General features: G+C 45.9%; 2 protein-coding genes across 2 annotated transcripts in view; both read left to right on the top strand.

Annotated features, from left to right (window-relative positions):
• GCC2 (GRIP and coiled-coil domain containing 2) overlaps positions 1 to 5550 on the top strand; it is a 45388-nt gene extending 39838 nt beyond the window's left edge. The window contains exon 23 of the mRNA XM_059942347.1: positions 5170 to 5550. Within this exon, the coding sequence (XP_059798330.1) occupies positions 5170 to 5255 (86 nt within the window). The 3' untranslated portion in view covers positions 5256 to 5550. The remainder of the gene's footprint in view (positions 1 to 5169) is intronic.
• Positions 5551 to 9835: 4285 nt separating this feature from the next.
• Positions 9836 to 24590, top strand: part of LIMS1 (LIM zinc finger domain containing 1) — a 106256-nt gene continuing 91501 nt past the window's right edge. Inside the window, exon 1 of the mRNA XM_059943382.1 lies at positions 9836 to 9949. Within this exon, the coding sequence (XP_059799365.1) occupies positions 9918 to 9949 (32 nt within the window). The 5' untranslated portion in view covers positions 9836 to 9917. The remainder of the gene's footprint in view (positions 9950 to 24590) is intronic.

Raw genomic sequence — 24590 nt, 5'->3', positions numbered from 1 at the left:
ACTGAGATCACTCTCTCTGGCCTTGTGCGTTTCTCCTGGGACCCATAAAATATGCAGCTAACTTAATTTCATGACTGCACTATTTCTGCTTCCTTTCCTGGAAAAGGAGGAATCATTCAGATCAGCTTTCAAACTGCCTTATATATGACGACTTTGAAATATTTTAGAATGAACTCCTTTGTTCTAGAACTTCTGTGTCTAATACAGTAGCCACTATTCATATGTGGATATTGAAAGACTGAAATGTAGTTATTCCAGACTGAGATATACTGTAAGTATAAAATACACATGAGATTTTAAAGGCATACGAAAAATAACTTGGTTGAGAAAAGTAGTAAAATAGACACAACTCTGGCAGGATTGACCAAGAGAAGCAGAGAGATGACACAACTTTATTAATAAACAGGGGACACATAATAGATAAAGTAGAATTTTAAAAGATATGAGAATAATATAAATAACAATTGTGAAACTTTAGAGATGAAATAAAACAATTTCTTTAAAATTTAAATTTACTCTGTATTACTCTGTGCGATGATTGTGTAGATTTTAAAAGCTTGAATAACCCTATAACTACAATAGAAATTGAAATGGTGTTTAAAATCTTCTCAAGAAGAAAACACAAAGTCCAAGTGGATTTGCAGGCATGTCCCACCAAATTTTCAAGTAACAATTGACCCAATTTCATACAGATTTATTCAGACAATAAAAAGGAAATATTCTCCAACTTACTCTATAAGGCCAGCATAAACCCTGATACCACAGATAAGATATAATTGGAAAGGAACATTGCAAGCCATTTCATAGTGAATATAGCTACAAAAATTCTAAACAAAATTTGATTAACAAATTGAATCCAACTGTGTATAAAAGAAGATAATACCTCATGACTAAGTTGGGTGGATCCTCAGTATGCAAGGGTGTTTTCATATTAGAAAATACATAAATATGTCTTATTACATTTACAGATGAAAAGAGAAAAGGCATTTGATCAAATTCAACATACACTGATATAAATTCTTAGTGAATTAAAAATAGGAGGAAAGAGTATCAATGAAAAATGAAGAGCAAATGTCATCCTAACTGGACACTGTTAGAATCATTCATTTTAAAATAAGGAAAAATAACGTGGCACTCACTAGGATTACTTCTACTTAACGTGGCACTGACAGCCCTGGATAGTGCAGTAAAATAAGAGAAATTCCAGACATATGATCTGGAAAAGAAGTAAAACATTATTTTCAGCTGATAAGATGGCTTACATTAAAAACAAAATCTACAGATAAATTATTAGAAAACTTAGGAGGGTTTGGCAAGTTGGCTGGTTATAAGATTAATATATGTAAAAGGTCAGTTTTGTTTTTATTGTACTGTTAGCAAACAACTGAGATACAGAGAAGACACCATTGTAAATCAGAGAATACCAAATACCTAGGAATAAATACAACAAAAGATATGGAACACCCCTAGACAGAAAGTCACAAAACTTATTAGAATATATTTTTAAAGACTGAAATAAATGGAGAAATGCATCATATTCATGAGTAGAAAGACTCAATATCATAAAGATGTCAGTTCTTCCCTAATCATAAATTCAGAGCAATTTCAAGCAAAATGTAATAGGATTTTTTTTTTTTTTCTTTCGTCTGCGTGGCACGCGGGATCTTAGTTCCCCAACCAGGGATTGAACCCGTGCCCCCTGCAGTGGGAGCTCAGAGTCTCAACCAGGAATTAGTTAGACTGGACCGCCAGGGAATTTCCTGCAATAGGATTTTTTATGGGACTTGATAAAATGATAGCAAACTGTATGTATTAAGAGGAACAGGCAACAGCCAGGGCACTTCTGAAAAACAAAACCAAGGACATGGGGCTGGCCCCATCAAATATTGCAATCATACGAAACCACAGTAACTAAGGCAGTACATGGATACAGTGTGGGTACAAGACACACTGACCAATGGACTAGAATAGTGAGCCAGGCCAGACCCACATGTACGTGCAACTCTGTTATTTCACACAACACACAAAATCAACTCAGAATGTGGTCCATACACACAATAGAATATTATTCAGCCTTAAAAAGGCAGGAAATTCCAGGGACTTCCCTGGTGGTCCAGTGGTTAAGACTCCACGCTTCCAACGCAGGGGGCACGGGTTTGATCCCCGGTCGGAGAGCTAGGATCCTACATCCATGCAGCACAGCCAAAAAATTTTTTTTTACTTTTAAAAATTAAAAAAAGAATGCAATTTTGACACAGGCTACAACGTGGGTGAACCTTGAGGACATTGTGGTGAGTGCAATAAGCCAGACACACAAGGAAAAATCCTACATGATCCCACTCATATGAGCTCCCTAGGGTCATCAGATTCACAGAGACAGAGAGTAGGGTGGTGGGGGCCAGGGGCGGCGGGGCGGGAGTCGTCGTTTGATGGAGACGGAGTTTCCATGGGGGAAGATGAAAAGAGTTGGGAGACGGACACTGCAGATGCTGCGCAACAGTGAGAATGTACTTGACACGTGTGAACTGTACACTTGAAAATGGCTGAGATGGTAAACCTTCTGTTAAGTGTATTTTATCACAACTAAAATTTAAGAACAACCCTAGATTGATTAAGGATTAAATGTCAACAACAGAACTTTACAACTCTTAGAATATAGAGAGGGATACCTTTTAAAACTTGGGGTACAGAAGCTTTCTTGAAAAAGATGCCTGAGACATTAACTATTAAAGAAAAAACTGATAAATTGTAGTAAGGTTGGGTTTTTTTGTTTGTTTCTCAGAAACACTTTAAAGAAAGTAAAAAGACAATTATAAACTGGGAGAAGATAGTCACAGTAAACATAACTGATAAAAGCACAATATTATGAACAAAAATCTCTTTCAAATAAATAAGAAAAGCGCACACACACACACACACACACGCACACACACAACCAAAACTTAGGCAAAAGATGAGCAGAGTCATCATAAAAGATGAATCACATACTGCCCACAAATACATGAGGAAATAGACAATCTCATTATTGACTGGGGAATTTTTTTTTTTATAAAGGATTTTTTTTTAATTAATTTATTTTTGGCTGTGTTGGCTCTTTGTTGCTGCACACGGGCTTTCTCTAGTTGCGGCGAGCGGGGGCTACTCTTCGTCGTGGTGCACAGGCTTCTCATTGCGGTGGCTTCTCGTTGCAGAGCACGGGCTCTAGGCACACAGGCTTCAGTAGTTGTGGCACACGGGCTCATTAGTTGTGGCTCGCGGGCTCTAGAGCGCAGGCTCAGTAGTTGTGGTGCATGGGCTTGGTAGTTGTGGCTTGTGGGCTCTAGAGCGCAGGCTCAGTAGTTGTGGCGCACGGGCTTAGTTGCTCTGCAGCATGTGGGATCTTCCTGAACTAGGGCTCGAACCCATGTGCCCTGCATTGGCAGGCAGGTTCTTAACCACTGTGCCACCAGGGAAGTGCCTGATTGGGGAACTGAAATACCATTTTACCCCCATTTTATTGGCAAAAGGAAAAAGTGACACCAAGTATCGGGGAGGATGTTTGCCTTCGAGATCAGTAGTTTGGAGCAAACACTTTAAAAAGTGGCTTGGCCTTATCTTCTACTCACTCCAAGATAAATATTTAAGAGAGATTCCAGCATATATACAACAGTAAACAGTCAGAATGTTCGCAGGAGAACACTTCACAATCGTAAAAACCTAGAATAACCCCAGAGCCCAGCAACAGTGGAATTAATTAATTGTGATATATTCACACAGTGGTCAAACAAATTAACTACAGCAACATGGAACAATATCAGTGAATCTTAGCAACATAATATTAACTGATAAAAAATAAGTTCCAATAGATTCTATATAGTGTATTCTCTGTATAAAGTTAAACCAAACTAAAATTTTAGTTGCTTGTTTGCAAATATGTGAGTGTATGTTCAAGAATTCATATAGATTCAATAAAACTATATAAAAAGAAAAGCAAGGAGACGGTAAACAAGGAATTCAGGATGAGAGCTGCCTTGGATGGAGCAAGGGAAGAGGATGGCTCCAGTGGGTAACCAAGTATTTATGTAAATTATTATGAAGGACCTAGCTTTTCTTTAAGTGTTTTCATGGGTTCTTACTACATTATTAAAAATAATCAACTTTGTAACAAAACGATGAACTGAAAGTGAGCCATTAATGGACCAAGGATGAAAGTGTGTCAGGAACTAAGTGTTATGATCAACCAGTTCCATGTCCCTAAAGTTTAAAACTTGAAAAATACAAGCAGTGTAAAGATCACCCCGAGGAAGCCGTTATTAACATTGTGTTTCATTCTTTGCCATGTTTTCCTCCATGAGTGATCACACACACACACACACACCCCCATCGCCTTCCTGACCAGCCTCTCCCCGGCCGTGACACTGTGGGACGTACGTCACCAGGGGACACACGAAGCCAGACTGGCTTCTGCTGGGACTGCACTGACCTCGTGGTGGCGGATGGCCCCGAGGGGGAGGGGGAGGGGCTGGTCCCTGTGTAGCTCAAAGGAGCAGAGTTTCAGGAACCTGTATAAAAGCCGAGCCTTCTTCACCTTTCAGCACCCTGTGCAATGTCCCCTGGCCCCGGGCTGTTTCTTCCACGTGAAATGGGGCGTTTTCAGGAGGCCGTAGGCTCGAGCCTGGGAGTCTTCGTCTAAGCGTCCACCCTGGTAGCAGGGAGGGGGGTAGCAAGCTGGTGTCCACCTGTAGGCGGCGTGGAGGTGGGTCTGCGGAGCTACAGTAGTGCCTGAAATAGAGGCTCGGGTGCAGGTGGTGCTTCAACACAGGGCAGAGCAAGAGACAGAGAGACCCACAGCCAAACAGCCCTCACGTAATGTAACACGTGGACATTTACAAACCACCATACGTATTCTCCAACAACATAAGCAAAAGAAAGGACGTACACCAAAACTGTGAGAATCCTTCCTTATAGTTGGGAGCAATGGGGAGGGAGAGCATGAGTGTGAAGGGAAAAAAAAAGGGAGAGAAATAATGAAAGAAAATTTAAGTTAAATTGATAAACAAGAGAATGGAAAGGATGTGAGAAGGGCCTTGCATTAATTACTAACAATAGTAGAATGATTAACAAGTCTTTCCCCCTAGGGTTGAAACCAATTAGGACTCTATTTTTTCACGTGCCTGTTCTTGCTTGCAGATCGGATCGTTTCATTCCCTTTACTCAGTGGTTCTCAAGGTGTGCTCCCCAGACGGCAGCCACAGCATCTCCAGGGAGCTGGTTAGAAATGCGAGTCTCAGCCCCACCCAGACCCCCTGCATCAGAACCGCAGGCCAGAGGCCCAGCAGGCAGGGTTTAACATGCACGCTGTGTGGTTCTGGTCTACACTCAAGTTTGGGAACCAGCGGTCCGTGGGACGTAGCAACAAGGATCCACTGGAGCCTGCAGAGAGCTGAGGTCAGATTAGAGAAGAAATTGGTGTGAGGACAGTGAGAGGAAACAAGTTATATATATATATATATATTTTTCAATTCTTTTCTATTATAGGTTATTACAAGATACTGAATATAGTTCCCTGTGCTATACGGTAAATCCTTGCTGTTTATCTACTTTATATATGGTAGCATGTATCTGTCAATCCGAGTGGCATTGGCAGTTTTTAAAAACTTCTCAGGTAATTCTAACAGCCAGGGCCGAGATCCATTGATCTATAAATAAATGGAATATACAGTGCAGCTGTTAAAAAGAATGAACTAGAGATATCCGTATTGAAGTAGAAGACTGTCCAGGATATATATTTTTAAAATATTAAGATGCAAAGTAGTATATATAGTGCCATTTAAGAAAACATACACAGTGGCTAAACGTATAGAAAACATCTGGGAAAACAGACACCAACCTGTTTTCAATTACTATCTCTGCAACATCAGATCACAGGTATTACAATATGCTGTCTCTTGATAAGTTACATGTTTATGTAATGTTTGAATTCCTGACTAGTAAACATTGTTGACAATTGTTATGCTTCTATGTAACTGGCATTGTTCTCAGTGCTTCTATTGTGTCTTTTTTTTCCCCTACTGATTCCCCAGTGCCTAGAACAGTGCCTGGCACCAATATTTGTTGAGAGGTGAATCTTATTTAATCCTCTAACAAACTTTTGAAGTAGGCCCTGTTATTATTTCCATTTTGAGGAGGAGGAGTCTGAAGCAGGGAGAAGGTAAACCACTCAGCAGGTGGCTGGGAGGATTTGAACCCGGATGTGCCTGAGCCCACACCCTTCCCTCTCCACCAGGACACATCACGTATGAGCAGAGCTTTTCTGCTACGGAGCCAGAAAAGAGATGAGTATATATCACCTGAGGAAGCAGGAAAAAGCTGTCTAACTAACCCACCATTTCTGGACAGATAAACACTGTTTTCCCTGTCCGCCTATTATATACTTGTCTATTGGAGATTCATGGAGGATGAAAAGAAAAGCCACATTAAATAAGTGTTTATTGTGAATACAACCTCTAAACTATTTCCAATCATATGCCTTTTGTGTGTAAATGTGTATCCACATGTGTATAACACATAAACTTACAAATACCAAATTTCATTTTTAAAAGCTGAGTAATGAGAGTCAAAACAAAAATGAATGAAGCAGTCTTGGAGACATCGTGCTTTCATCCCGAGAGACTCCAGGGAAAGATGGACAATAAGAAATACACTTTAACATTTAAGACCAAGAGACAATATTTTTTTCCGTCTTTGTGACAGGCGTTGGTCAACCACGGAAGCAGCTCGCCCAGATAACCATCCACAGACAGGATAACTATGATGAAATGCACTACTGCTTTAAAACCACCAATTAGAGACCCAGAGGTAGCCAGTTTTTAGCCAAGTGTCCTGAAGTGACAGCAAGATTAATAGATCACAAACTACAGCATGTTGGAAGCAAGCTACCATGAAAAGAAACCTGCTTTATAAAATATAACCACAACAACAATTAAGCAAAGCAATTGATATGAAAATTAATCTCTTACTTTTGGGAACATTTGGAATATATATGCAAAACAACCCCAACTTTTTATTCGAAAAGAAGTGGGAGATGAAATTTGTTGGGAGATGAGATATCAAGACAAGTACAAGTCTCTAAATATTTTTATTTTTTTCTTTAAATATTAATACATATTCTTTTCTGGAAAACAAAGAAATGTAGGAAAACATCACATAGACTGTTCTCCAAACAAATCAGAACTACTGTTGATATTTAAGCGTTTTTAACTAGTTGTAAATCACACACTGTATATAAAAATTTTAACTCATCCCATACAATTAACCACACTGCATATTTTCTCAAATTACTACTGTCTTATAACTTGAATTTTTAATGAATTTATAATACTCCATTAAGGAAATATATTTTGTGTGCATGTTCTCCCCTCTTTCTAATCCCTAGACCCTCTACAGATTCAACTTCTGTTACTAGTTTCTTGCATATCTGATATTTCCAGATATTTCTGAATATACAAGTGGTGAGTGTGTGTGTGTGTGTGTGTGTGTGTGTGTGTGTGCCTGTGGGTCGTGTCTCCCTTTTCTCTTCCCTCAAACGGCAGCATACTAAACAAACTTTTCTCCCTTTCATTATTTCCTTACTTAAAATATATTGCAGAGGTCATTCTTTATTACTACAAATCATCTGCCTTATTTTTTTTAAACTGTGGTAAAATATACATAACATAAAATTGACCTTAAACATTTTTAAGTGTGCAGTTCAGTAGCGTCAAGTATATTCGCATTGTTGTACAACCAACCTCCAGAGCTTTCTCATCTTTTTTTAAAAAATTTATTTATTTGTTTTTGGCCGCGCTGGGTCTTCGTTGCTGCGCGCGGGCTTTCTCTAGTTGAGGCAAGCGAGGGCTACTCTTGGTTGCGACGTGCAGGCTTCTCATTGCAGTGGCTTCTCTTTGTTGCGGAGCACGGGCTCTAGGGGCGCGGGCTTCAGTAGTTGCAGCGTGTGGGCTCAGTAGTTGTGGCTCATGGGCTTAGTTGCTCCACGGGAGGCGGGATCTTCCAGGACCAGGGCTCGAACCCGTGTTCCCTGCATTGGCAGGTGGATCCTTAACCACTGTGCCACCAGGGAAGTCCCAGAGCTTTTTCATCTTGCAAAACTGAAAGTGTACCTGTTAATCAAAACTCCTTACTTCCACCTCCCCCAGCTTCTGGCCCCCACCATCTATTTTCTGTCTCTATGAGTGTGACTCCTCTGGGGACCTCATATAAGTCGAATCACACAGTATTTGTACTTTTTTGTCTGACTTATTTCACTCAGCACAATGTCCTCAAGTTTCATCTGTGTTGTAGAATTTCCTTCCTTTTCCTTCCTTTTTTTAAATTTTATTTTATTTTATTTTATTTATTTATGGATTTGTTGTGTCTTCGTTTCTGTGCGAGGGCTTTCTCTAGTTGCGGCAAGTGGGGGCCACTCTTCATCATGGTGCGCGGGCCTCTCACTATCGCGGCCTCTCTTGTTGCAGAGCACAGGCTGCAGACACGCAGGCTCAGTAATTGTGGCTCACGGGCCTAGCTGCTCTGCGGCATGTGGGATCTTCCCAGACCAGGGCTCGAATCCGTGTCCCCTGCATTGGCAAGCAGATTCTCAACCACTGCACCACCAGGGAAACCCCTCTTCCTTTTTAAGGCTGAATAATATTCATTACATGGATGGACCACATTTTGTTTACCCATTTCTCCATCCATGGACCTGTTTCCACCTTTGGCATTTGTGAATAATGCTGGTGTACAAGTATCTCCTCTAGCCCCCGCTTTCAACTCTTTTGGATGAATACCCAGAAGTGGGATTGCTGGATCATATGGCAACTCCCTTTTTAGTTTTCTGAGGACCCTCCGTACTGTTCTCCACAGTGGCTGCACCAGTGTACATTCCGACCCGCAGTGCACCAGGGCCCCAGTTTCTCAACCAACACAACACCCTGCGCGTGTTTGCATTTCCCTGATGACCAGTGATGTTGAGCATCTTTTCATGTGCTTGTTGGCTATTCTTATTTTTTTAACATCTGTGTAGTATTATGTGTAGAAACCGTGATTTATTTAATTAATGTCCTGGTTAAACAAACTTCCTCAGTTACTTTTAAAAACAAACTGCATGGGCCCTCCCTGTACAAGCGTGTGGCCAGTTCTGTTCCGCTGCCGCACGCCGCCCACCCGCGCTGCAGTCCTCCGTAAGGAGCACCGCCACCCCTCGGGGCTCACCGGGTTCCCCGGAACGCTCCGCGAGAACCGTCCGTAAACGGGGTCTTCAGCGCTGCTGCAGCTCCGGCAGCGGCCCCACAGCGCGCACCGGGTCAGAGCGGAGCTGACTTCACATCAGCACCGACACCGCCCACCCACCCCGCCCGCGGGATTCAGGTGCGGGGACAGCGTAGCAGGACGGAGGGCAACCCGACCCCGCTCCCCGACCGGGCCGGGCCCTCAAGCCCAGGGACAGAGTCCGCCTCCGCTAGGGCGGGGCCTCGGCGCGCGGGGCGGGGCGGCCTGAAGGCGAGGGCAGAGCCAAGGCGGGGCGGGGCCGACATCGGGGCGGGGCCGACATCGGGGCGCGGCCGACATGGGGCGGTCCAGGGGACGAGGCCTATCTGGAGGCGGGGTCGACCTCCGAGCGGACGGTTTCGGGGACTGGGGCTGGAGGCTGGGCAGTTCCGGGAGCGGGGCCGACGCGGGCGGGGCCTAGCTGGAGGCGGGGCCGACATCCGGGCGGGCGGTTCCGGGAGTGGGGGGTGGGGCCTGCTGGGCGGGGCCGAGCCTAGGTGGGCGTGGCCTCCGCCCCCCGCCCCCGCCCCCGTCCCTTCCTGCCAGTCCCCTCAGCGAGGCGGAGCGGCGGCAGCGGCGGCAGCGGCGGGAGCGGCGCGGGTACGCGGTGCGGGTTCGCGTGGCCGCCGGAGATGCTGGGCGTGGCGGCAGGAATGACCAACAGGTAAGGCCGCGGCGGCCGTGAACCCGCAGCCGGAGCTGGAGCCACGTTGGCGGCGCTGCCGGCCCCTCCCCGTGCGCTGGCGGACGGGCCTGCAGAGCCGGCGGCCCGAGTGGACCGCGTCCCGGCCCGGCGCTCCGCCCGCCCGGCGCTCGCAGCCCGGCTCGTGTTGCGAGAGGCGTCCGTGAGGGCCGGGACGTCTCAGGGCTCGAGATTTACCGAATTAGAAACGAAACTGAGACTTTAAAGGACATTGACTCATTCATTAAACGTAAAATAAGTCTGTGATTTCAACATACATAATGCATGCTTTATGAAAATAGCATTTTCCTAAACAAAAAATTAGTGCGACGAGAGCCCTGCTCTTACATTTTGCATATCTCCTAAATGTCTGCATTTTCCTGCCTGCTCTTTCAGTCCATTGCGGTCCGTTTTGGTTGAAGTCTGAAGAAAATCTGCTCCTAACCAGACGTGTGGTTGGAAAAGGGAGCAGTAGTACTTTAATAGCTTTTCACGTAGTTGCGGTATTTTTCGTTATTACTCCAAAACTAGACAAGCTTAATGTTTCTTAAAAATTCGTTTGATGTGGAGTCTGAAGCCTTACCAAGGAGGTTTTCACTCTCCATGACATTGAAATTCACCGTCTGCCCTGCAGTTGGAAGGGGCTTGTGCCCCGTTGTAACATCACCCTCATTTGGAAAATGTTGATTCACTGAGTTAGGCAGCTCTTCCAAATGTTGACACATCTCTTTATACAGTATCACTAAATAACATTTCTTAACATCACCGCTGATCTCCTCAGAAACTCTCTTAAGTTTGAGAAGCTGTCAAGCTCCAGGTGGTGGATACAAGTTTTCAAACACTCTAATTTTCAGTTGAAAGTTTGATTTTTATTATTGATAGGAAACTCTTGTCAATTGTTTTCTTCAAAGTAACAGACTCACTTTGTTTAGTTTCAAGAAATGTCTGCCAAGTGCAAGTCTAAAAACCATAGTTCGTTATTCTTTCTGGTAAAAATGGTAGACCATGAAAAAAAGCATCTAATTCAGCCGGCACTGGATCACACTCGTGCTTTCCCTGCAGACAATCCTGTTACTGTGGTATGCGGCCCAAGTGCTTTGTTCATCACAAGAAACAGAGTACAAGGTCAAAGTTCGAGATTTAATAACAGTAATTTGTATTGCTTCATCAAGGACATTTTCTTGTTTTTAAAAAAATTTATTGAAAATTCAATCAATACAAAATTTAAAATATATGTAAGATATAAAGAATGACAATACAGTGGATACAGTATGAATTAAGAGTATAACCATTTCCTTTTAAGAGCCTTGATCACCTCCTGATCCCATCCCATTCCCATCCTGAACTTTCCCTTCGCAATCCCTTACTTTTTTGTGTGGTATTAAGCACATTCATAATGTTGTGTGGCCATCGCTGGCATCTGTCCATCTCCAGAGCTCTTTTTTCTTGCAAAACTGAAACTCTGTCCATTAAACAACTTCCCATTCCCCTCTCCCTCCAGCCCCTGGTCACCCCTGTTGTATTTTCTGTCTCTGATTTAGACTATTCCAGGTTCCTCATATAAGTAGAATCATCCAGTCTTTGTCTTTTTGTGACTGGCTTATTTCACTCAATATGGTGTCCTCAAGGTTCATCCATGGTGTAGCCTGTGTCAGAATTTCCTATCTTTTTAAGGCTGAATAATATTCCATTGTTTGTTTATACCATTCATTTGTTTATTCGTTCATCCTTCAATGGACATTTGGGTTGTTTCCACCTTTTGGCTACTGTGAATAACGCTGCTATGAACATGGGTGTACGTTTTTTAATAGAAACTTTTATTGAGAGAACTGTAGATTCACATGCAGTTGTAAGAAATAGTATAGAAAGATTCAGTGTATCCTTTACCCAGTTTCCCCCATTGATAACATTTTGCAGAATTGTAGTGCACAGTTTCAGCCACAATACTGATGGTCATACAATCCATTAATCTTATTCAGATTTCCCCAGTTTCACCTGTAGTCGTGTGTGTGGTGTGTAACTTTATCACGAGTGTGGGTGTGTGTACCCCCCGCGGTCCAGCTAGAGGACAGCTAGTGCCCTCGCCCCAAGGGTCCCTCCTGTTCCATTTTCCTCTGTGTTCTCCTCCGCCTGCTCATTAAACCACGCATCCATTCAGCATCTGTAAAATTTTGTTATTTCAGAAATACTGTATGAGTGGAATCACACCGTTCTTAACCTTTGGGGATTGCCTTTTAAACAAGTCAGCTTAATTCCCTGGAGACTCGTCTAGGCTGCTGTGTGTATTGTAGTTTCTCCCTTTACGGCTGAGTAGTCCTCCTCAGGGTGGGTGTATATAGGACAGCTTAACTGTCAAATGAGGGGCAAATGAAGGACATTTGGGCTGTTTCCGGTTTTGGCTATTAATAATAAGGACATATGGACGTTTGTGGACAGGTTTTTGGTGTCACCATAAGCATCCCTTTCTCTGGAATAATTGTCCAGGAGAGCAGTGGCCGGGTGCGTGGTGATAACATGTTTAGCTTTCTCAGGAGCATAGACTTTCCCAGAGTGGCTGGGACAACACCGCTTTCATCGGGGACACTGAGAAGGGAAAGGGGCGTTCTTTCCCTGCAGGTGCCTGGGGGTGAGGCGCTGGGTCCCATCACCGCTGCTGCCCCTGCCTTGATTGGTGCTGGGGGCTGGCATTGGGCCCACGGCTGCCTTTGCACCATCAGTGAAAGGGCCAGCACCACGCGGAGGGCTCGGCATCTTCCGGGAGCTTCTTCGCATTATTATGAAAACAGTTTTCATCCCCAGGCTTCTTGAAAAGGTCTGGGGACCCTCCAGGGTTTCGAGACCACCCTTTGAGAACCACTGTTAACATAATCAGAAATCATGAGGGAAATGCAGATATTTGGAATATTTAAAAAGGAATATCTACAAAGAGTTTTCTTAGAAATGTGTGTCAAATGCTTGTTGTAGTGAGTGCTTTCTAGTTGGAGGGAGTTTTAGTGGGACTTGATGAACCACTAGGGGAAAAGCAACTTTTGCCCTGAAGGATTTTTCCGGGCACGATGCCAGCGTGTTATGAAGAGGGATGGTGTCCTGGCAGTGAGGGTCTTCGTAGGTCTTCAGTGCTCTGTGCCTGTTTGTGCGCTGAGGAAATTGAGCTCTTAGTTTAAGGAAACTAATGAAAACTTGGTAGTAGGAAAGATGCCTCAGTTCTGGTTGCCGTGTGCCCTGAGGGCCTAGGACTGTCAGGACCGCTGTCTTGACTATTCATCGTCCCCCCTTTCCTTTGGGGTGACCCTGAACCACTCCTGGATGCTCTTTCTCCTGCTGGATGTGGGTGCAGTGAGTGGCCTTCCCTTTCCTCCCCGAGGGGACCTTCCTGCCCTCCTCAGGGTCCGGGGGCCTGCAGTGGGGAAGGCAGATCCAGGCCGGTGATGGAAGCACAGAGCTTTACCCCAGGAGCCTCTGTTTTCAGTAATCTTGTGTCTGTTCCTCAGAAGATCAAGTAAATAAACCTCAGCGTAGGTCACGTTCTCAATAGGGCTGCACTTAAATAGAAGGAAAAGCATCTCAAACTGCTGGTCGATTTTACATTTCTCGTTAATTGTGCTTTAAGCTGTGGTTTCCTGCCTACAGAAATGTCGTCTACATTACACGCTGGCCCGTGGCCAAGTTGTCTTCCAAAAACTTTAATTTTAAGATACTTGAGAAGCGAGAGCTGGGGTGCCCATTGCCACGTTCCGTGGACCCTCCAGCAGCTGTGGTTTTACCCCTTGTGCGACGGCCACTCATCTCTCGTTTCATCTCATCAGACGTTTGCACGCAGGAGCTCACAGGAGAGGGGGTCACGTTCCTGCATTCTTTTCACGTCGGAGCATACTTTTTGCCTTGATGCGTCCACAGGGACATTCTGTGTGCGGGTTGGGAGCTGCAGACACAGCCGGCCGTGGCCAGTGCATCCTGTGGGAGGGGAGGGGAGCGGAGGGTGGAGGGTGAGCTTGGGCTGGGACACGTAGGAGCGACGTAGCTCACCTGAGGTCACGTAGGGCCCCGTGCAGCAGTAAGAAAGAATTTAGAAAGATCCAGTGTATCCTTTACCCCGTTTCCCCATTGGTAACGTTTTGCAAAATTGTGATGCGCCATCCAAGCCACAGTATCGACGGTCACGCAGTCCCTCGATCTCACTCGGATTTCCCCGGTTTTACCTGCGGTCCTGACCCTGGGACATCCCCATAGGCTGCAGATGCCCAGGTGAGACCTTGTCTGATGTATCTGAGCCCCATGAACATGGTAATTCTGGAAATGTCTGGATGAAGTATTAGATGTTGCCCCAGAGCTAGTGTATCACAAAGGTCCCGGATGTCAACCTCTTTGAAGTGGATTCCTTTTGTGAAGCGCGTCCTTGGGGACTTGGGGTTCTGAGGCCCTCGTGCTGGTGATGGTGGTTCTTCGTCCCCCGGGGGCCTGGGTCTCCTCTTCACCCCGTGCGCTGTCCCCACAGGGCCAGCCTGAGAGGCCTTCCTGTTGGCGGGCTCCTCTGCTGGTGCATCTGTTAGGGGACAGGTCTGACCATCCGCTTAGACAGACCGTGAGGTATTTCTCACGGGGAGAGTGGTGGTCCTCGTGTCGTGTTTCGTGTGTCTGTTTCGACTCCTGAGGCCGGGCGTGTTGCCGTGCAGCACAGGGCCCGCCTGGGGGGGCGTGTGGGCACAGCTGGTGGTGGCACTGGGCCGTTGGTGGGTCCTTCTCCTTCTCCACGTGGTGGATGCGGCATGTGGTTCTCAGGTGCCAGGTGGGTGTGGCCGCGGAGATTCCCAGGCGGATGAGACATGGTCCCAGCTCATGAGAATCTTTCAGTTTGTTGTCATTCATGTCGGTTCCAGAGTCTCCTGAAACATCACGTCGGTCATGTCCCCCCTCTTTCCAGAATGTTGAGAAGACTTCCGATTGCCTGTCAAATAAGGGCCAAACTCCCGTGCCTGGAGTTCAGGCTGTTTGTCACCTTCCAGCGGGTCACAGGCCCCTTGGTTCTGAAAACATCCGGTGCTCTCCCATTGCAGGGCCTCTGTCAACGTGGCTCTCTTGGGCTGGAAAACCTTCCTCTCCTGTGTCTTGTCTGCAGTCGGGGCAGGATTGCCTCTGGCCCCTGGATACTGAGTTCCTGCAATGTAGACTGAGGTTGTGTGCTGGGGACTCAGGGCTCAGAGCTTGTGTCTTTCCTCCCAAAGCACTTTGGCTTCTTTTCGGGTAGTTATCAACTTCTGTTTTATATTATAGTTACGCATGTAGATATCTAATCTTCTCTGCCAAATTGTAGGCTCTGGAAGTAAAGGAACGTCTTCATCATGTTTGTTAGACGTCCAAGGAAAAACAAACGGGATTTAAATGAGCTTTATTTCTCCTTTTATTCCTTCATTCATTAGTGAATTGAAGAGTCCAGAGCCAGCTCTTCTGAGTGCCTGTGACAGTGCTTGAATAAACTCTCAGAACTTGGCGTAAGACGAGATGGCCTTCACATGTGGCTTAACTTAACTCTGCAGGCAGAGACCCAGCATCCACGGACCACTGGGAAGAAGTTCAAATGATGTCATCCCTGTTTAGATTATTTCATTTCATGGCTAGGCCGCTCTTTTGGAAACTTTCTTAGTAGTAACCGTCTTTTATTAATGACCTGCAATGACACAAGTACTTTAAAGGAGTTAAACATCTGTTTCACAAATCTGACACGGCTGCACTTTGAGGCAGGATTTTTATGCCCATTTTACAGATGAGGAAACAGCACAGGCGGTTGCGAAGTCCCCGCGTCACAGGGTCAGGGTGAGATGAGCCGAGGTCGATGCTGAGCTGTGTCCCCTCCCTGTGCCCCCTCCCCAGGTCTCTTCCCCGTGTCCCCTCCCGTTCAGGCGAGGCTGTGGCTCCCACTTCTCGCTTTCAAGGCGTCCTCTTCGTGTGGTTAATAGTTGCTCCCTGAGCACGGCAGCCGCGAGGGAGCTACATCATCTCACTGCCGGATGGTCCTTCTTTCTGAGCTTGGAGGGTCCCGGATCTCACTCTGGAGGCCCAGCAGAGAACGTATCAGGTGAGATCACGTTCTTCACTTAAATTTGGTGTCTTTGTGTGTGTGTGTTTGTTTTCATTTTGAGCTCCTTGCTGTGCCGCGCACGTAGTGGTGACCTTGACAAATCTGGGGACCGATGTTCCAGTTCAGTGCAGGTCGGTCCTGTGCTGTCGGCCGGGGTGTGTGTAGTTACGATGCAGTGTGGAGCTCGTTGTCTGTCTTGTATGGGGGTTATTTGTGTCCAGGTACCAGAGGAGAAGTTAAAAAAGTCTTTGCGAAATTAAAGGAGGAACTGATCATTTGTCACCAGTTATTATAGCTTTGCTGTCATTTATGTAAGACATGGGCCCCAGGCAGTGTCTCTTGAGCCCCTCAGGAGGTAGGGACGTGACAGCCTTCAACCGGGAGCCGGGTTTACTTGGCATGTCTTGGGGGAGAGTCAGGAACCCGGGAGAGCTGCTCCCGAAACGTGGGCTGCAGACCTCCCTGCATGGGGGTCATGCCAGTGCAGATTGGCCAGCCTCATCCCCTGCTTCTGGGGAAGAATGTCATGAAGTCTGTACTTTTAAACTTTTTTTATTTTTAATTTAAAAAAATTTTTAAATTTTTTGGCTGTGCTGTGCAGCATGTGGGATCTTAGTTCCCGGACCAGGGATCGAACCAGTGCCCCCTGCAGTGGCAGCGAGGAGTCTTAACCACTGGACCGCCAGGGAAGCCCCTAAACTTTTTTTAATGGAGAGTTCAGACATAAACACAAGTAGAATAATGTGTCCCCATGTCCTACCTTAGCTTCAGTCCTCACAGCCTGGCGTGACCTCACCTGTGACCGAGGCCCAGTCCTGTCCCTCTGCTCTGCCCTGTGTCGTATCCTAGAGATTTTGTTTATTTTATTTTATTTTTTGACCTCGCAGCATGTGGGATCTTAGTTCCCCGACCGGGGATCAAACCCGCGCCCCCAGCAGTGGAAGCAAGGATGCTTAACCACTGGACCGCCAGGGAAGTCCCTAGAGATTTTAATAGGTATCCTAAGATGGTAAGGATTCTTCTAGAAAAGATTTTTAAACATAACTACAACATCATTATCCCACCTGAAAAAGATTAGTACTATTTCCTGTATATCATCAACTACCCAGTTAGTGTTCAATTTTCGTTTAATCTCAGACATTCACTTTATAGTTTTTTCTGAATTGGGATCTAAATAAGGTTCATACCTTTTGAGAGCTTGATAAGTCTTTCAGTTTCTTTTAACATATAGGTACCCCTTCCATCTTTTTTTTTCCCCCTTCCTGTTCTTGTGATTCTTTTTGTTGAAGAAACGGGTTCCTTGTCTTGAAGAATTTCCTACAGTCTGGATTTGGCAGGTCACATCCTCTGGGCATAGTTTAACTTCTTTGTTCCCTATAAAGTGTATAAATTGATTGTTGGATCTAAAGAAGCAGTTCTCAAACTTCTTGGTCTCAGGACCACTTTCCACTCTTAAAAATTATTGAGGACCCTGAAGAGCTTCTTGATATTTGCTGTATTTGAAATTTAATCAACCTTTTGTATGTTAACATAAATATTTTGTGATTATTTTCCAAAGAAACAGAATAGTGAAGAGTGGAGTGGCTTTAAAATACTTTAGATGTAGAGAGAAGAGTGGCTTTAAAAATACTTTTTGGGCAGATCTCGTCAATGTCTTAATGGAAGACAGCTGGCTTTCATTCTTTTGTAATACTTCATGTCACGTAGCTTCTGGAAGACTTCACAGTGACCCGTGAGAGGAGAGTGAGCGAGGCAGTTGCCGTCTTAGTGTTGGTGTGAACGTGGCCTCGACCTGCACGTCTCCTTGGAAGCTGCGGCCCAGAAGCCTGAGTGGGCTCCCACACCCGTGACTGCGTGAGGGAAGGCGGTGGGTCCTCCCGTCAGGAGGCGAGGATGTCGGCAGCTGTGGATGATCAGGGCCCTCGATCAGACCTTTTCTCTAAAGGGCCACGTGGTAGATACTGTCACCTCGGCTCAGCTGTGCTGTTGTAGCGTGAAAGCCGCTGTAGACAGCATGTAAGTAAATGGGCACAGCTGCGTTCCAATGACCTTTTAACTACAGACACTGAAATTTGAATTTCATAGAATTTTCACATATCGCCAAGTATTAACCTTTAGATTTTTTCCCAGCATTCAAACTGTTAAGAAGCTGGGGAGTATGGAGCAGATGGACATTTTCCTATTCCTCCCACTAAGCACAATAAACGCTGGACATTATGTATAAAACAAGCGTAAGACTCTGAAATGTGGGGAATTCCCTGGCGGTCCAGTGGTTAAGACTCGGTGCTTTCAATGCCGTGGGCCTGGGTTTGATCCCTGGTCGGGGAACTAAGATCCCACAGGCTGCATGACGCGGCCAAAAAAAAAAGTTCTGAAATGTGGAGAGAAGAAGGCAAGCTGGCAGGGACCACGGGGCCTGATGAACAATGGGGTGATGAGTTGTCTGGTTTTTCTTTTTACCTTCTTATCCCCGTCTTATCCCAGACTCTGGCTGTCTAGAAATGCCAGTAGGTACAGACCAAAAACATGTCACAACGAAGACTGTTCTCTGTGGGACCAGGAAAGACAGTCTAACGAGAAGAAAAATGTTTAGACAGTAAATGCTCGACTTCAACCAAACACCCAGAAAAAACTGTGGCCTCACCCGCACTCACGGCAGAGAAAATAGACTGGGGAACAGAGCAAAGCCTTGGGAACCTGTGGGACCTTGGAATTCTGAAAGCAGAGAAGGAAGAGCATGGGGTGGAAAAGGCCCAGAGGAAATAATGGCTAAAGATTTCCCCAAATTGGCCAGAAATGTAAACCTACAGATTCAGGAGGCTGCACACACCACAAATAGGATAAACCCAAGAAAATTCAGGCCAAGACATATAATTAAGCTTCGAAAAACTAAAGACATTTAAAAAAAAAAAAAAAAAAACCTTGAAAGGGACTTCCCTGGTGGTCCAGTGGCTAAGAGTCTGCGCTCCCAATGCAGGGGGCCTGAGTTCCATCCCTGGTCAGGGAACTAGATCCCACATGCCGCAACTAAGAGTTCGCATGCCACAGCTAAAGATCTCGCGTGCCGCAACTAAGACCCAGTGTAGCCAAATAAATAAAGAGATAGATATTAAAGCAACAACAACAAAAACCAGCCTTGAAAGCAGCCAGAGGAAAATGACACCATTCGTTTATGGGAAGGAATTGGAAAGACAACAGGTTTTCATCAGAGACTATGGAGGTTAGAGGGACGCGGCACAGTGTTTTTGGTGTCGGACCCTCACATCTCCAGAAGGGGGGACTGAAAGGTCTTTATAAGGACCCTGCAGATCTCAGCTTCCTCTAAGCTTCTGTTAGAAACACAGGCTGGCTTCTCCAGATGCAGACCGTCTGGCTGAGAACTGCAGTTGTTTGGATTTGAAATTTTGCATGGAAAGGGTGGGAAGGTATGAAGCACCTCAGTGCCTCTGGAGCAGAGCTCAGGACTGGTCTTGGAGCCTGTGTCTGAGCTTGTCCGGGCTGTGTGTGTGCTAGCCTCGCATCACGGGGGAATGTTGACCATTGGTGATGACTTGGGCCTTAGTAACGACTGTCCTGAACCTCGTCTGTGTGTGCAGAGCTTTGGGGTTTATGAAACCTTTTGTCTCGTCCCCAGTCCCTACCTTTCCAGCCCCATTTGTGATTCATCCGCCCCTTCCTTCCCCCAGTTGCCCGGAAGAAATGTGTTCTGAGAGCTGTTTGAAATTAGGACACACCTTTTTCTTTTGTGTCTTCAGGTTTTTACGTATCCTGTTTCCCAACGTTTTGTGCCTTGTGAGGTGTTCCCAGTCCTCTGGGTTCGTTTCTGGAGTGATCTTTTCCATGCGGCCTTGGCAGTCCAGCCCTGTTGTTCCCCCTCCTCCCTCCCCAGCCCCCCGCCGGCCCCGTGCACCATGACCCCGATGGTATAAGACCTGCCACGTCGCTTGTGAGGGGTGACTCCCCAGAGCTCCACCCTACACCCCACTCCCTTCAGAGGTGGTTTTTCTCCGTTCAGCCTGTGTCCCAGGATCTAGCGACAACGCCTGGCGCCTCTTAGATGCTCAGTAAGTAGGTGAATGACGAATAAGAATAAATACGAACATGCTTGCTTTCGCATGAAGAATCAGAGATTTGGGAATTTGAAAGATGCGCTCAGGGTAGGAAGCTGACCCAGGAAGGAGCTGGAGCTTGAATTCTGGTGACTTGATTCCAGGGATGTTGGTTTTTCCAGCTGGAGCACCGGCCCACTGGCGCTCCTGTGCCCCTGCCAGCTCCACGTTACCGGGATGAAAAGAGCTGTGTGATCAGATGTTACCATGGGAAAGAGCCTGTGCTCAGACCCCAGCTTCGCGCTCACCCACTGGGGGTGGCCCGGCTCGCCTCTGCCTCGGGTGCGGAGCGAAGGGAATAGTGCTGGTCTCAGAGTTAGACCAGTTTCCACGTGTGAGACATCCAGAACGAACGGGGCCCCGCCCATCACGCACCCTCCCTGCTGGTTGTCAGGAAAGAGGGGGGAGTGGAGGTTTCCTGAACACGGGTGAACATGTGAGAACTCCGAGCTCACAGGCCTGGGGGCCACGTTTTGCGGACTTCCCACCTAGATGGTTAACTCCTTAGGGTTCGGCTGATGTTGTGATGCTGCAGTTGAAGGCATTTCCCGTCTTAGCTGCCGCACTTCTGAGAAGAGAAGCTTCCTCTTCCTCCGGGACTACTTGGTAACCCGGCGGAACCAGGTGTCGGATGATGCGCGCTGTCAGGCGACTCGGTCCAGGCCCCTCTCCGTGTCTGCTGCTGCCCCACGCTCAGCCCCTGAGCCTCGTGCTGGACGGGAGCCCTGCACTCGGACAAGCACGTGGTTGTGGTGCCTGTGATCTTTGTGCTCCTGTGCCGCGAGGGCTCGGCTGGGGCCAAGACCCGTGCTCTGAGCCGTGCGCCCTCGGTGGGGATGGGGCTCCTCCAGGAGCTCCTGAGCCCCCGAGCCTGCCCAGGAGGTTGACCCCGGCCAGGCGGTGGCCCTGCGGGCGGGGCTTCTGTGGGAATTGCCGGGCGTCCTGCCGTCTCCACCGGAGGACAGCGGGGGAGGGGCGGGATGCGGTGACGTCAGTCGAGGATGTCTCTCTCGAATCCTTGGAACGTGATGGGGAGATCACCAGCCGCGGCCTCGAGTGCCTGGACGCCCTCAAGGGCAGTCGTGCTGTCAGTCCTGGGCTTACAGAGGCAGATGCAGAAACACAAAAACGACCCCTGCTAATCAGTAATGAGCACATAATTAAAGAAGAGACCTCTGGCGTCTGGCTTATGCCTTCCTTCCAGCTTGGATTTATTCTTCAGAGGTTTGAATATAGGTTAAAATTGAGCCTGACTCCTCAGGCTTGAGCTGAATGCCTCTTTCTGATATTCTAATGGGAAATTTTACAACAAAATAAATATTCGTTCACTACTTTCAAATTTTCTCATCCGGAGAGTGTGTGGTAAAATGGTGTCCAAAACATCACAGTTTAAGGTCATTGCCCACATTAGAACACCCCAATTCCCTTGGGTCCTAACGGATTGCCGTCAGAACTGTTCTTTCTGTGGAGCACAGTGTAGATTTTGTCACCGTGAGACACGTGTCAGGGATTAGAGCGTAGTCTTCATTAGAATCTTGAGGTGGAGTAATTCATCCACCAAACGAGCAGCCTTTGTTTTTGGAGTGTGGGTAGTGATGTTTCTGTAAAAGCCAGGGATCCTTTGTGAACATGGCTGAGACTAGTTTTCTGTTTTCAAAAATGAGTCTAAGGGACTTCCCTGGTGGCACAGTGGTTAGGAGTCTGCCTGCCAATGCAGGGGACACAGGTTCGAGCCCTGGTCCAGGAAGATCATGCCGCGGAGCAACTAAGCCCGTGCGCCACAACTACTGAGTCTGCACTCTAGAGCCTGTGAGCCACAACTACTGACCCCCGTGCCACAACTACTGAAGCCCGCGCGCCTAGAGCCCGTGCTCCACAACAAGAGAAGCCACTGCAATGAAAAGGCCGCCCACCACAACAAAGAGTAGCCCCCGCTCGCCGCAACCAGAGAAAGCCCGCGTGCAGCAACGAAGACCCAACGCAGCCAAAAATAAATAAATTAAAAAAAAAAAATGAGTCTAAGATAGTAAGAGCTTCAGCTCCAACTAGAATCTGGAAAGTTCTGTTAGCACTTAGCCGGTTTCGGGTGATTGAATATATTTACATGATTGAGGATGATGAAAAAAATATGTTTAAAAAATTGTTAAAGATATATGTATAGGACACTAGGTTATCTGTTTTATAAGACAGACCAGAATTACAATGATGTAACTTTGAAGTGGGTGCCAGGCTAATGTCTGAGATAATTTAATGGTGGTTCTGGACTTAATGTATTTTTTTTTTTTTTTTTTTTTTTAATGCTGGCTTACTCGCGTCAGGAAATAAGAGCACTTTTTGTCTCTTGGGCATTTGCCAGATTTGCACAAAGCAGGAGGCATCTGCAGATGTCTGTTTAAGGCAGTTTCTTCATGCTTTTAACAGAATGTGTTAGCATGGGTACTTATGCACAGTTGTATGCAGGCTACGTGATTTTTTGCTTCCCTGGTTAGACCTGGGCTTTCCAGCCTTTGTCAGGTGCTTTCCCCTCTCTAGTGTTACTGGTGATGACAAAGGACATCAGTGAAGTTTAGAAAGCGGTGCTTAATTTTATTATATAGCTGTCTATTGAATTTGATAAAAGACAAAAAAGTTCTAGCGATTCCTCAAAATTTCAGAGGTCTGTTTTTTCCCACAAAGGTCATTTGAGGACCGTGAGACCAGACTTAAAAGAAGCGTTTTCCCAGCTTGAGCCCTTTTGATTTTTAAAATAAAGAAACACCCACATCTCTTTCTGATAATACGTTTGGTCATTTAGATGCTTTCTATGAAGGAAGTTGTGGTGATAGTTTCTGGAACGTGAAGGCTGCAGCAGACAGAGATTAAGTGGGTGATGGGAAAGCCAAGGATACAGGGCTTGGGAACTTTTTAGAAATGAAGCTTTGTTTTGCGCAGTCTGGGTTAATCATGCCTCCCAGGAGGAAGCATTGCTAGAGATTAGCTAAACAAATGGGATGAAAGTCAAAATTTGAGGTTGGATTTGTCAGATAAATTTTGATTAAAGGGCTTAAATTGTAAGAATGCAACATTGTCCCACAAAAAGCTGCTGATGCTTTTTGGAATACCTGTGTATCCCACGCCCAAGTGACAATGCAGAGGACACAGGAGGCACTCAGTAAGTGCTTGTCAAATGAATAAATAATGGTGTCGTATGTTTTATTTGGTATGTATGGGGTTTGGCTTAGTGAGGTAGAGCTCTTTAAATGTTGCCGTATAATAACACGTGAGTAAATGCTAATAAAGATGCCTTCAGTCAGCATTAAAATAGATTTGAAGGCTTATTTCAACTCCATGTAATTTCAGTAATTCTGTGCAGTATTTCAGTATTTCTTCTCTCCGTCGGGATTAGTGCAGGAACAGTTCTCGGACATGGGAAGATGCGGTTCTGCACCAGTGAGGCTTCCAGGTGAATGGGTGAAATCTTCTGGATCAAACATGAACATTTTTTCTTGTGAACTTTTTCAGTTTTCCATATTAATATATAGCTTCAATACCATTAATCAAAATTCCAGGTGGGAGTCTTCTGGTAAAATTGATAGAATTATCCTGACGTTTCTTTCTTTGGAGGAATAAAGGGGCAAGAATAACAGAAAGCTGGTTACTGCAGGGAAGAATGTGGGGGGTGGGACATGAGCCGTGTTGGCTGTTTACACATCATAGCTCATCACACAAGCTCTGTGATAACGAGGTTTTCAGGGGGAAAGAGGCAAATTATTCAATTAATGTCCCACATATGGTGAGATCATTTGTTAGCAGTTAGGGGGGAAAAACCAGTTTATAGCTTTATAGCCTTATATTACATTAGAAGAAATTCCAGATGGATAATATTTAATTGTTACTTATAAAATTCAGCCAGATAAATGCTAAAATAAAATAGAAATGTTTATTAAATTTTTCAGAATGAGAAGTACTTTTTTATTTTTTTTAATTAATTAATTTATTTTTGGCTGCGTTGGGTCTTCATTGCTGCGCGTGGGCTTTTCTCTAATTGAGGAGAGCGGGGTCTGCTCTTCGTTGTGGTGCGTGGGCTTCTCATTGCGGTGGCTTCTCTTGTTGCGGAGCACGGGCTCTAGGTGCGTGGGCTCGGTAGTTGTGGCTCGCGGGCTCTAGAGCGCAGGCTCAGTAGCTGTGGTGCACGGGCTTAGCTGCTCCGCGGCATGTGGGATCTTCCCGGACCGGGGCTCGAACACACGTCTCCTGAATTGGCAGGCGGATTCTTAACCACTGCGCCACCAGGGAAGCCCCAGCAGGTGGATTCTAACCAGGGAAGTCCTAGAATGAGAAGTACTTTTTAAATTCAGAAGTTTTAGGAACAAATTACAGAAGGAAAGACATTTGAATAAGAATAAATTAAATTTCTGAAAATTAAAAACAAAAAACAGACTGGGAAAAACACTTGCAA

The sequence above is a fragment of the Balaenoptera ricei genome, chromosome 13, assembly GCF_028023285.1.
Source record: "Balaenoptera ricei isolate mBalRic1 chromosome 13, mBalRic1.hap2, whole genome shotgun sequence".
Classification (NCBI taxonomy): Eukaryota; Metazoa; Chordata; class Mammalia; order Artiodactyla; family Balaenopteridae; genus Balaenoptera; species Balaenoptera ricei.
Note: the sequence above shows the minus strand (reverse complement) of the source record. Positions and strands in the feature narration are given on the sequence as shown.